At 36.7% G+C, this 13,662-nt stretch overlaps 2 protein-coding genes across 4 annotated transcripts in view; one reads left to right on the top strand and one right to left on the bottom strand.

The window, feature by feature from the left end:
* The window catches only part of ZC3H15 (zinc finger CCCH-type containing 15), a 24,985-nt gene extending 15,593 nt beyond the window's left edge, over window positions 1–9,392 (bottom strand). The window contains exons 1-3 of the mRNA XM_072612589.1: window positions 9,173–9,392; window positions 3,614–3,715; window positions 669–780 (exon numbers count right to left, since the gene is read on the bottom strand). Coding sequence (XP_072468690.1) covers window positions 669–780; window positions 3,614–3,715; window positions 9,173–9,247 — 289 coding nt within the window. The 5' untranslated portion in view covers window positions 9,248–9,392. The remainder of the gene's footprint in view (window positions 1–668; window positions 781–3,613; window positions 3,716–9,172) is intronic.
* On the top strand, window positions 9,308–13,662 carry LOC140505968 (small ribosomal subunit protein eS4-like). 3 transcript variants are annotated; one of them, XM_072612592.1, is made up of 3 exons: window positions 9,308–9,394; window positions 9,725–9,864; window positions 12,338–13,662. In XM_072612592.1, the coding sequence occupies exon 3, from the start codon at window positions 12,351–12,353 to the stop codon at window positions 13,140–13,142; it is 792 nt and encodes a 263-aa protein (XP_072468693.1). In that variant the 5' UTR covers window positions 9,308–9,394; window positions 9,725–9,864; window positions 12,338–12,350; the 3' UTR covers window positions 13,143–13,662. The 3 variants fall into 3 exon arrangements, with proteins under 3 accessions (XP_072468693.1, XP_072468694.1, XP_072468691.1); XM_072612593.1 differs by lacking the exon at window positions 9,308–9,394 and adding an exon at window positions 9,496–9,583; XM_072612590.1 differs by lacking the exon at window positions 9,308–9,394 and adding an exon at window positions 9,536–9,642.

The following is a 13,662-nucleotide window of genomic DNA, read 5'->3' as shown; positions in this document are numbered from 1 at the left end:
AAATTTTTAAAAAATGTCATATATTACACCATGTATGAGGAACAAAGTAGACTCAAAAACAGAAATGTTAACTCTAAAGTTATAAAGTTATTGGTATAAACAAATACTATCAGGTCGTTGCTTATAATTGGCAACAAAACTCTTTATGTTATTTCACAATACACACCATAAAATCTGTGCACCTCTGACACAGTCTAAATTATTTTGATACAAGATGTTAAAATTTAAATGTTTAAGTGTTAAAATCTTTCCAATTAAAAAATCTCTATTCTCTCTCACCCGCTTTTCCCCCCATTTGGGAAACAAAAAACAAAAACACCCCAACAACCCCCCCCATCCCCAACATATATAGTCAAGTAAAACACCCGTTCCTAAATAGGCCGTGTTCAAAAAATAAATGTTAAATTTGTACACCGAGACCATTACCTCTCTTTCAGGGAGTAAAAATTTTCTGGAATTTGCATACACTAGAATGTAACTGTACCATGTGTAAAATAGGTGGGCCCACTTGTGTTTGACTTACAGAGCTGAATAAATAATTAACAGCATGAAGGGAGTTATTAGTCAAGGGCAGACCTGATCGAAAGGATCATCAATTACAAGCTAGTTATTTTTAGTAAGAATGCTTTGAAAACAGAAATGCATATGAAATGGATTTCCAATTTTACCTTTACTTATTTTCTGAGCAGCAACTACTGGTTTGAATAGTTCATTTAGCTCCTGAAGTTCTTTCTTCTTGTCATCTTTCTTCAATTTTTTATCACCTTCATTTTGTGCAGCCTATAATTCCAGATTTAAAGTATTAATTTTGGCTCACTTAACATTCCAAAGATTAAATACAACGAAGCACTGCTATGCTAAGGATTGGTTATATCATAACCAATGCAATTTGTATACCATGCAATACAGAAAGCAAATAATGTAAGCATTACCCTTGTCTGACAGTAATATTAGGATGATGCTCTTTTGCACCTTAAATATACTTAAAATAGGATTTTCATTAATATAATAGAAGATGCTAAAGAAATTTTAACCCATTAGTTTTTAAGGATTTTATCCTTTAGCTGGAACTGATATCTATGAAATTATTAGCACACAATAAATTCAATAGAACCAATAAATTATCACTTTCTTAAAGTCATTTTTTTTCCCTTTTTGATCTTAGAGTACTTCTTCAAAACTTCCTTAGTTTGTATTTATTTGAAGGTAAATATACATACTGGAAAATACAGCAACATGAGAGGCTAGCTGTTCATTAAAACATTTTGGTTAATAGCTATTTTCTAAGTATTTCATTATATCCACTTGCCAAAAATCTTCTGGAAAAAAAAATCACATTTTCCTAACAAAAACAATTAAAATTGTTTTTCTACTTAGTTCCTTCAGGTGGTGTATTTGCTAAAATCTTATTGTACAGACCAACAGAAGTGACAAGAGATGAGAATCCTAGTGTTAGGGAAGTCAGCATAGGTATATTCCTCATAAACTTATATAACGAAAAATAACTTTCTAGTCTCACTGAATGCTAGTTTTATAAAGTCGGCTAATACCTTTTCAAAAATTCAGCTGTATGAATCTAAGTGAACAAAGTTATGCATGTGTGTCTGTGAGTACACGCACATAGATAATGCACACTGTAACATTTCATTATCTATTGTAACAGTGTAACATTATTTGGCACTAAGTGACAACCATGAAGTGTTTCACCTACGGGAATTTTTAAAAAGAAGCAAAACGTATCCATTTTTGTTCTTACCATTCCTATGCAACCTCAGTTCTTGACACAATTTTATTAAGTCCATGCCATGCTGTTTAAAAATTAATCCTCTGCCATTATTTCTAAAAATGCCTTTATGGCTTTTTTCTTTTAAATTAACTGGTAATGAGTTTGTACATTGACACTGTAGTTCTTACACAAGTCTTCCCATCCCTCCTCTGCCTTTTTTCTTCCTTTCAAGTCTGTTTATTTTTGTGGTTTTATTCATTCTTGAGTGCTTACCAACCCCCTACAACTTCTTTTGCAAAAGTTCAGGCCATAGGGTTCTACTATACCTTCTTACAAACTTGTCATCCTATGTCGTGCTCTGTTCTCCTTCTTTACAATAAATTCTAAATTGAAGTAGTCATATTCCACTGTCTCGTTGCCCAACCAATGTTCCCATTGTTCCTGCATCATCAGTTCTCTTCATTGATTCTTTTTTCCTATGTTTTTTTTGCTTAGGCTTATTCTTTCCAAATCTGAGACTGATTATCATTTACAGCTACTATCAGTAGAGTAAGCCTTTAAGACACAACTTATGCTGACTCTTCTAATTCTTGCATAGTGAGAAAACATATGGGCTACACTATAAAAATTATATCTAAATTAAGCATAAATGTATTTTTGAAATACATAAGATCAAAAGCCAATCCCCAATTGATAAGTGCTTAAATAAAGAATTCTTAAAAGAAAAAGTGTCAACTATGAACCACATTAAATAATGCTAAAAATTAATAATAATGATGATAAAGAAATGCAAATCAAATAACTTAAGTTTCACATCACCTTTGGAAAAGTGGCCAAGTTGGCAAAAGACTATGGGAACAGTCAATGTGGGAGGGGTTGTGAAAGACAGGCCCAACTTGGTACCTTGTTAGTGGAGCTGAGAACTGGTCCAATTATTCTGAAAAAGCAATTTGGAATCATGCCAAAAAAAGTGACAAAAATGCCCATGCAATTTGACTCAAAGATTATGCCTTTCAGCATATGTTCCAAGAAGATGATTAATAAAAGGGCTCCACCATACACCAAAATATTTATAACAAACCTTTTCTGTTAGTAAAGAATTGTAAACAAAATAGATGTTCTAGAGAATGGGTGAAAAAATTTGTCACACACAGAAATGTATGGTACAATACTATGATGTAATGAATCTGATGAACAGATAAGTGTGGGAAAACTGATGCAAACGAACAGAACTAGGGAAACAACATACAGACTAACTACAATAACATAAATGAAGAGAACAACAAAACAATTAAAGTTGCATGTGGTGAAACTATAACGTCTAATCTGGGCCCCAAAGAAAAGAGAAGGCACCACTTTCTACGTCCTTGCAGAGGTAGGGGAACAGGCACATGGAACACTACTTGTAGTGTCAGACCTTTTAAATATGTTGATTAGTTTTGCTGAATTGCTTTCCCATCTTTTAAAATTTTTTGATATTAAAGATGGTGCTCAGAGAAGGATAAGAGAGGAATTTAACAAAAAACAAAAACTCACTTCACTTAAATATTTTTTGTAGGTCTTGCTGTCTGCCACAGTTAATGGCAAGGTTTTCCCTATTCTGGAATCAGAAGTGTGCACATGGTTAACAGGAAGACATTGCCAGAACCCACTGAAAAAGGGAATTAATTTTTTGAATCAAGTTCCAATTAACAGATATTTCTTGTTCATAACAGTTTTACAGATTAAATGTAAAATAGCTTTTATGATAGAGCATTATCATTCAGATCAAAGTCAGGTAGCTCAGGAAAATAAGGAATGCAGTAGGCTCATTAAATTGCAGTATGATAGCTCATCTGACAAAACACTTCTTCATGAATAAATAAACTTAACACGAAAATTACTTACCTGTCGTGGATTCTGCTGACCAAATTTAACTTGATGAGTCACAGCCTTGATGAACTTCTGTTGTTTTGCCCCTTTCTTATTCTTCAAACCAAATGTTTTATCCTAAATGAGAAATATCATAAAAAAGGTCTTCACAAAGGTTTCAACTAGGTTTCCACTAGTCATTAAGTTCTTTTCTCCCTCTTTTACATTCACAAGGTGACTTTCACATCTTTTTTTTAAAGTTCCTATCCAAAATCACACTTAAAGTAGACAAGTGATCAATATGTTTTTAAAAAGTCAAATCTTGGAAGAAGTGTTTTTGTGAATTAGTTATTAAGCACCTGCTGAGTCCTATTAAAGAGTATCAATTTTGCTCATTTCATTGCCTAGGTACTTCCCCTAATACTTGAAGATAAGTTAGATAAAAAATAAAAAACCCACTGTTATTGTAAGATAACAAACAACCCTCATAACTATTTGGTACTGGTTAAAATACAGAAATGAATATACAGTATAAATGAGGACTAGACTAGAATAGGGAAGATCCAAATGTAATCAAATACAACTGTCTGGCATTCCAACAATTAACATGCATTTAGTATGCACCTACCATGTGTCAAGAAAACACAATCAGAAGGAAGTACAGTGTAGTACAGATTAGGTTTAGACCAGCATCACTAATAATAAGCTTGAAATGTACTGAACTTCATATAAAAATCCCATCATAAAAAGAATTATGGGAATGGAAAATCTTTTCATGGCTATGACCTGGGAGAATTTTTAACCAAATGAAGGAGAGTGAACATAAAAGAAAAAATAATTTGCATTATAAATAACAATAGACAAGACTAAGAGCTATTCCTAGCAGATTAAAAAAAGTCAAAGGACACAAGTTTTCAGAAAAAAAAAAAACCCCAACCCACAAATAATCAACCATAAGACTGCTACTACTAAAAGAAATGAAAATTAAATACCTCACATTAAATAAACTGGCAAAGATGATAAAAAGAAGCACAATGTTGGAGAGGCTTTGGGAAGACAAACTAATAAGTCAATTCACTGTTGGGAAAGTTAGGAATTGGTCCAATTGATCTAGAAAAGCAAACAGAAGGCTGCTGTAATGGTCCAGAAGAGCTATTAGGGCCCTGAATTAGAGTAGTGGCCTAAATCTCTCTTATGGACCATTGCAATGGCTTTCTTAATAGGTCTCACCTTCAATCTCACTTCTTTCCACACCATCTGTATACACCACTCCTAAAACACCTTTGATCATTTATATTCCTTAAAATTCAGGGCACCACATTCACTTTACAACTGGGTTTCAAATTACCTTTCCAGCTTTATTATATTCTTTGTCAGGCACTCTATGTTTGAGTCATATTGGCCTTCTTGCTGTTACCCCACTTTTCTCTTTGTACTTTTATTGGTGTCTCCCCTTGCCTGAAATACATTTCTTCCTTACTTTTACTTCTTAGAATCTCCAGTTTCCTTCAGAATTTCACTTTCTACACAAGCCTTTCCATAGCTGCTCATCCCTCAAATTAATTTGTATTTATTCTGTAGATACATGCACTCATTTACTGTTCTTCCAACAGAATGTAAACTCTTGAAGAGCAGACTTTCATTTTTGGCTTTTCATATCCAGTTCTAGGACACTGCTTGGCACACTGAACACTTAATACTTACTTGACTGGAAAATGGAAGAGAGAGGAGAGGGACTAAAAGCTACCATATTAGCATGTGAGTGTCTGATAGCATCAAAGCATCCCTGAAGAATTTATCTTAGTTCAATTTCCTCACAGGTCATATGACATTTTTAGTAAGTGGTAATGTGACTTGCATATACTCTTCCAAATCCAGAACTCCTGTCACTAAATACAGCAAACTAGTATCTGATTTCAATAGCTAGACTAGTATTTCTGTCCACTGGCAATAAATTGTATTTGATGTTCATAATGATGATTCCAAGGCACTTGCAAGATCCTGAAGTGTTTCCTAAATTAAAGATTAAAGTATATATTTCAAATATCTGGTTCATCTTATTATTTTTTTAATTCAGTCATTTTTGGGGTGGGCATATATCTATATCTTGAGATACATTTGAATGCATTTAGAATACAAACTAATGTTTGTATTCATTCCACCTCAGCCTCACAAGGTCACATTGTTACACTGTAATGATAACTGCCTATTATTCCTACTCTTCTTATGCCTCTCCCTTCCTTAACCAATTCTTTGCTTTTGAGATCTGCGATTCTTCCATCTCTTAGTACCTGCTCAGGCCATTACCTTAGTTCATTTTCCTCTTTTCCAATTCTGCCTATTAATTAGCCATTTTAAAGCTACACTCTACTTGCCTCTAATCTCAACTGTCCTGATGCTCAATTTATCTCTTGCCAAACTTGTCCTGGATTATCCAACTTTAATTAGGCCTTCTCTGAAGCAAAGTAATCCTTTTAATCTTCCCCAATTGATTTTCCCCACTCTTCACAGAAGTTACAGAAAAACTTCTTTGCTCTCCTTAAAGCCTTTCACATCTCCCTTTTCTTCCACCATGGGTTCAAATCTTCTAGATGTAGATGACTTTTAGACCTACATATATAGCCCCAATCTATCTTCTGATCTTCAGTTCCACATCACCAATTGCTGGACATTTTAAAACATCTCAACTTCAACATATCCAAAAACAAACTCAATATCCTCTCCTCAAACAACGCCCTCTCTCAACTTTCCTATTTATGTCAAAGGCTCCAAATCCTTATCTTCCAGGTTTGTAACTTAAAATACTCCTCTTTTCCCCCCTGTACTAGACTGAGATACTGCACACTATAAACTGTCTTTTGTCTTTTTGTATCCCAAACCTTTTGCATAGTGCTTGGCACAAAGCAGTCTCTTAATAAATGCTGACAGACTGAGCAACCTCACTTCATATACCTTATCAGTTGGCTGTCAATCCTATTTTTACTTAGACATTATGTATTATTAGCCTATAGACTGAAATATTCATTCACCTACTTATAACATAAAAATGAACATAATCAGTTGTTAAACCTTATAAACTTTGTAAATAAATGTTAACATGAAAATGTCTTCATATCAAGAATAAGATAAAAACACTATTCTGGTACTAAAAGCTTCAAAAAGACATCAATAAGTATGGGGGAGGGAACAGGCTAAGCAAACAAAAGGTATAATGCATGTATGAGGTTTTGAACCTCAGTTACCAACTAATTCTTCTTAGTTTTAATAAGCAGTAATTTTGAAGGAGGGGGGTCTATCCTCTTTCTTAAGTAAATAGTTGGCTAGATTTAATTTTGGTATTTCTTGTGAGTTCAGGTATGAAGCTGTTTAAATCATTTTTACTTTCCTCTGGAGATGTCTCTGTTAAGTAAAGCAAAGCTAAAGAGTTCAACTTTTTAAAAAGATCAAGTTTAATATATTTAGACACTACGTGCATGACCTTGGACAAGTCAAATCATAACTGCCCTTCCATTTGGAAAGAAAAAAGATTAGATGGGCTGTGAACTCCTTTCTAGAAATAAACGTAGAATTTTATCATATTTAGAAATGATGGTGATTAAAAAAAAAATCAATAAAAATCTGGTTAAGAACAGAACATAGCTAGCATAAAAAAACTGGTTGGAAATGGAAAATTGCAAGTGATTATAACATCTTAAAAACTAGAAAAGTTCAAATAAACTAGAAAAAAAGTCCAACTCAAGCATCATATAACTAAAAGGAACACAGATTAGGCACTTAGATGGTTGAATGAAATGACAGCATCAAAATCTCTTTGTAATATAGGTCCTTGTGGCCAGTTATCAATGAAGCTGACATAGCACCCAGCAGATATTTTGCTAAAGTACACAGGTACTCAAGTAACAATGATTTCATTGACTTCATGAGAGCTGTGAAGTGTAAGGTGTAGAGCAAAATGGTGGAAGGGGTGGGGGAAAGCAGATGGATAAGTAGATGGCCATCCCACGTACTTATCTCTAACTTGAGGCAAGGAAAAAACCAACCCAAACAACACTGAAATAGACCTAGATCTCATTCTCCAGCAACTTATTCTTTTAAATACAGGAAACTATATATCTAAAAGTCTTTTAACTGACATACTGTACGACAGCAGGTGAGGTGAAAAGATTTAAGCCTTCATTATGTTATTTTGTGACATTCCAAAAAAAGAATAAACTCTTCCTAAAAACAAAAATGATAACAGAAATATTTTTTTTGCTGTCAAATTATTTAATAAGACTATTTCAAAAATATTTTACTGAAACAAACAGGTTCAAATTGAGAATGTATGGTTTTGATCCTCACATGCTAGATTTCCTTAAGTATTAAGTAGTAATTAGTCAACTAAACCCCTAAGAGAAGTGTAAAAACTTAACTGACATTAAAAAAAAACTTTTAAAAGCACTAGGAAAAATAAGCACCTCACAAAGGTTGTTCTGAGATAGAAACAAAAAAAGTTTTATGTACTTATGCGCTGAATGTTTATGTCTTTAAATTATAATTACAGGTAACACCAATAGTAAGGAAAGATTGGAATCAGGATAATCCTTTAAGGTAATGACTTTAAAGTCACTTTCTTATGTTTCTAGTACTACAAGTTGGTTCTGAACTACAAGTTCTATTACATAAACAAATATATTACACTACTTTGAAAAACTCCAAATTTAAAAGCTTAATCTTGATTTTCAAGGGCTGACACCTAATAACTGAATGAATATAAACAGACATCGAGTGGTGTATGGCAACATACTTTAGAGGGACAAATTTCCAAGACCTTAAGTTTTGAATTACCCCAATCTCTTCCTTAGAAACTATATATTTTGGGTAAAAGTTTTGTTAGTTATTTTTGCAGTTCCTTTATGGAGGAGATCAGATTGAAATGGAAACATTAGTGGGACAAAGAAGAACTTTCTTATAATTATCTTTTTCTCTCCATGTTCCTTTTTTTTGGTTGTTGTTGAAGTGGGTGTGGAGGAGGAGTAAAGCAGAGGCCCAGAGAGTGGAAGAATGAATTGCCAGACTGACAGAGAGAACCGGCGGATCAAGGAACAGCAAGCACAGCCTTTCCAACTCCTCCAGCACCCGGTGTACTGGATGGAAAGGACAAAGGCCATCAGTCTGCATAGGAGAGGACACTGGAGGGGGGGGAGGGGAGAGAAACGGTCGTACTTCAAAATCCAGAGAGAATACAGAGTATGTGTGAGGGTATGTTTTGCAAAGATGGGGGGACAGGGCAGCAGCAGCAGAAGCCCGAAGGGGGAGGGGCAGCAGGAGCAGTACAGGCCTCGCCATTTCCTCCTCCCCCACCCTCAGCTCACCCCAGCCACTGGTCATAGTCACTATGGCAATAGGAAGGGAAGCGTCACTATAGGAATTAGGGAGAACAGAAGTTATGAGGTTAAGAAAGGGGTAGGGAGGAGTCCATGAAGCAGGACGGGTTGCAAAGGAGCAGGGTTGGAACTGAGGCGAGGCACGTGGACTCCAGGGGCCTGCGGGACCCGGGCGCGGGCGCTGAGGAGGCCCAGTTCCGGAGGGAAGAGGGAGGGGCCGCTCACTCACCTCAATGATTTTCTCCTTCTTTTTCTGCTCCGCTTTCTTGTTGCCCCCAGCCGCAGCCTGTTTCTTAGGGGGCATCGCGGAGAGGGCCCAGGCACTGCACTGCTAGGGCCCGACTGTAGGGGAATGGGGGGAAGGGAAGAAGGGCACCGCCGCCACCGCCACTGCTGCCTAGCGCGGAAGGCAAGTCGCTCACGCCCGGGCGAAAAGCGGCCTTTGCGACAGGTCAGAACCGGTGCCGCGGAGCATTGTGGGGGCCTACTCTCGAGAAGCAACCGGAAGCTGGGATACGCATGCGTCGCATAGCGTGTTGCGAAAGGGGAGGGTAGGAAATCCCTGCGCGTCACGCCGCCTTGCCACCTCAGGCCTCTTCCGGAGGTCCTACGTGGGCTACGTCTGGCGAGCTTAGGCCCCGTAAGGCGTGGCTGGGAGAGCGGAAGTTCTTTGGCGTCCTGGTGGTTATTAACTGGGAGGTGGGTGCTGATTTTCGGAGTTTGCTACTTTCTTTCCGCTTGACAGCCACTGATCGAATTAACCTTCATGTCTTGTTATCAGGTCTGGCAAGTTCTGGAGTGACTCCCGTCTTTGCGTATTGTGTGGACCGAGGCCACGTTGCCGCTTTTGGTGGAGAACCAGGCTGGGGTCTGAATCTACCCCCGACTGAGAACTCATCCTGCCGGCTCCCCTGATTCCAGGTGTTGATTTGCGGGGCGAGAGGCTTGGGGGGCCCTACTTCTCTGCTTCTGTGGTGGCATTGGGGTCCGTAGGTATCTGGGTTTTAACGTCTGGACGGTACTGTCTTAGGAAGCAGGATGAGACGTGGAAGATTGGTAGCTGCGCACCCTCCATGATAAGGACACGTGGCCTGAAAGTCTCAGTAGTTCCCTTTAAAAAAACCCGAACTGTCCTTGATTTCTTAACTAGTGTTGCTGTCGGAGTCATCTCTTGAGATGTTTTTGTTTTTCCAAGATGTAAATTTAGGCCCAGAGAAGTTGAATGATAACCGGTTCCTGGAAGAGCCCATTTTGAAATACTGGTCTCTAGATTGACTCCCACCCCCAACCCCCGTCCCGGATTCCTTTCATTATGTTGAGACTACTGTGGACCTTTGAATTCAATTTGACATGCCTTTTAAAGTGGCTTATTTTGTGGGTTGGGAGATACAACCCCCCCACCCCCACCCCCAAAAAAAAAACCAAAACAGGAACCTAAAGGGGCCCCTACCCTTCAGGAACTTATTTACCGCGGAGGAGGTGGGGGGTGGGATTGGTAGCAAGAGTAAGATGCAAGATATACAAGACAGCGTATTGAGGGAGAGCACTAAAGAGGGTTCAAGAAAGCCTTGTGCATGGACTTAGCACTTGAGTCATGTACTTTGAAAAGGAACCTATGAGTTTTGTGAAGGATAGGCGGTGAATATGTCCTGATGTGTTGGACCACTTGGCACGGAATCGTTGTAGAAGGTGGAATGATGTTTTGGGAAAAACAGTCGGTGTTCCACTTTGGAAGGGCTGGAGCCTAAAGTAAAGTGAAATGAATCGACAGGTGGATGGAAACTGGGTCATGGGGAATTTTAAATTCTATGCAGAGAATTTTGTATTTTGTCCTGTAGACAATAGGGAAGACTTTTGAATAGAGGGATTGCAAAAGAAAACAAATAAAGTGGTTAGGTATACAAATAACTATAATACAAATTAGAAAATAAGTGTGTAATTTCTGAGGACTTTGGGAAGGATGAGAGGAACAGAGAAAGGGCAATAGTGGTGCAATAGTGTTGAACTTGGAGTCAGGTATGCCTAGATTTGAATTCTGAATCAGAATCTTACTAGCTGTGGGATCCAGTACAAGTCACTTAACCCCTTAACTTCAGTTTCCTCATTTGTGAAATAGGGATAATTATTGAAGGTACATCACAATTATGGCAATCAACTTGGTTAATATATGCAAACCTTACAAGGACTATATAAATGTTATTAGCTACTATTATTAATAGTTATGGTAACTGGAACACTGGAAAAAATGATAGATTTGGGGTCAAGGGATCTTGATTCCAGTCCACAATCTGGCAATTACTGCCAGTGGGGGCTCTATTTTCTTCAAGTACAAAGAGAGGTTAGGCTAGATGACCTAAATATTTTTAAGCTTTTTTCTTTTGATTATATTTTTATTGCATAGAAATTTATTTTAGTTTAGATGTTCTGTCATCTAATTTGTTTTATACAAAAAAGAAATTTCCCTTCTGTAATAGTTAAAATATATTCTATTCTCCTAAATTTTTTATAGTTTTTTTTTTGTTTGTCAGCTAGTTGCAGTTCATTGATGTGTATGTGAAGTGTGAAATATAGCCATTTCCCAGCAAAGCAATTGCTAACCAGTTTTCCCTAACACATGTTAAATCCTTTTCCTAGTTTTTAATCTATAAAATTTCTATAACTTTTATCAAACACTAATATTTTGTATACATTTGATTGGAATCTGCTATCTTATTTCATTTATGTATTTTTTTTTTTTTGCTTCATTTTTCTACTACAATTAACCAGATAGTTTTGGTGACAACCACTTCCGTAATTTGCTTTGAAGTCTGAAAAGGCAGTGCCATAGTCATTTGTTTTCACCTCAGTGTGTCCCTTGAATATTCTTTTCTGTTTGTTTTTTCCATGTATTTTCATGATTTCATACAGTTCTATAAGAAACCTTTTGATATTTTGGCATTGCTTTTAATGTATAAATTAATTTGGGAGTTGCCATTTTTTACTATATTAATCTAATTCATCAATTTAACTTCAGGTTTAACTTCATTCTAGTTGTATTTTTAGTTATCCTATTTTGTTTTACATTATATGCTATGATTTTCTTGATTTCATTTCACTGTCTTAATTTTTTTGATTGAGATAGTTGGATTTTTTAGATGTACTAGAAAGGAGATTGATAGGAATGAGACAGATCTCTGCTAATAGTAATGTTTCATCTTGATATTTTTGAATAACTTGGGTTATTTGGTGATTATTTATTCTTGGTTTGAAAAAATAAACCTGGGAATTCCAGTGTGTGTGTGTGTGTGTGTGTGTGTGTGTGTTGGATGGGAGTGAGTAAATCTTTGATGATTTGTCTTGTTTCTTCCTCTGAGGTTGGTCTAATTGTTAATTTCTTATTGTGGCCTTTCCCTAGTCCCACCACAGTCATGGCTCGTGGTCCCAAGAAGCACCTGAAGCGTGTGGCAGCCCCAAAGCATTGGATGCTTGATAAATTGACAGGAGTTTTTGCTCCTAGACCCTCCACAGGCCCTCATAAGCTGCGGGAGTGCCTCCCCCTCATCATCTTTCTTAGAAATAGACTCAAGTATGCCCTGACAGGAGATGAGGTTAAGAAGATCTGTATGCAGCGGTTCATCAAGATTGATGGCAAAGTCCGTACTGACATTACCTACCCTGCTGGTTTTATGGATGTCATCAGCATCGATAAGACAGGAGAGCATTTCCGTTTGGTGTATGACACCAAGGGTCGTTTTGCTGTGCATCGCATCACAGCTGAAGAGGCAAAATATAAATTGTGCAAAGTGAGAAAGATCTTTGTGGCTACAAAAGGTATCCCTCATCTGGTGACCCATGATGCCCGTACTATCCGTTATCCAGATCCTCTAATCAAAGTGAATGACACTGTCCAGATTGATTTAGAGACTGGTAAGATCACTGATTTCATCAAATTTGATACTGGCAACCTATGTATGGTAACTGGTGGTGCTAATTTGGGTCGAATTGGTGTGATCACCAATAGGGAGAGGCATCCAGGCTCTTTTGATGTTGTCCATGTGAAGGATGCCAATGGCAATAGCTTTGCCACTAGGCTTTCAAACATTTTTGTTATTGGCAAAGGTAACAAGCCTTGGATCTCTCTACCCCGTGGAAAAGGTATCCGTCTCACCATTGCTGAAGAAAGAGATAAGAGATTGGCAGCCAAACAGAGCAGTGGATAAATGAAGATGAGGACTAAGGGCTTATATGATTAGATAAAGCTTTTACAACATGGAAAAAATTTCCTTTTGGTAATTGATACTATTGTAGGTAGTCATCTATTTTCTTTATCTTGTAAGATTTATTGGAATATAGCTGTGTGGGCTGTTTTTCTTTAATAGTTTATATTCTCTTGGTCAACTTTTGGTTTATTCTAGTTTAACAAAAACATATATTTCTGCCTTTTATAATTTGTTGGCTTTTATAAGGTAGTCTGAAATTAATATTTATGAGTATTCTATATGCATTTGAAAAGAATGCCCTGCTTATCCTGTTTACTTCTCTTTATGTAACTTGTAATTCTAATGTATTTAAGTAAGTTCAGATCAAATATTTAGTCTTAACTTCTTTATTGTGTTTATCATTCTGGTGGTAGAATGTTGATATCTATTATATTCTTGTCTTTTTTCTTGTATCACTGTTATACTTCCTTTTCATATTTTAGTATTTGTGTTTGGCTCAAATAAAGTGAGAATTATTGCA

Source organism: Notamacropus eugenii, chromosome 5 (genome assembly GCF_028372415.1).
Source record: "Notamacropus eugenii isolate mMacEug1 chromosome 5, mMacEug1.pri_v2, whole genome shotgun sequence".
NCBI classification, from domain to species: Eukaryota; Metazoa; Chordata; class Mammalia; order Diprotodontia; family Macropodidae; genus Notamacropus; species Notamacropus eugenii.
This window is presented reverse-complemented; position numbering and strand designations above follow the sequence as displayed.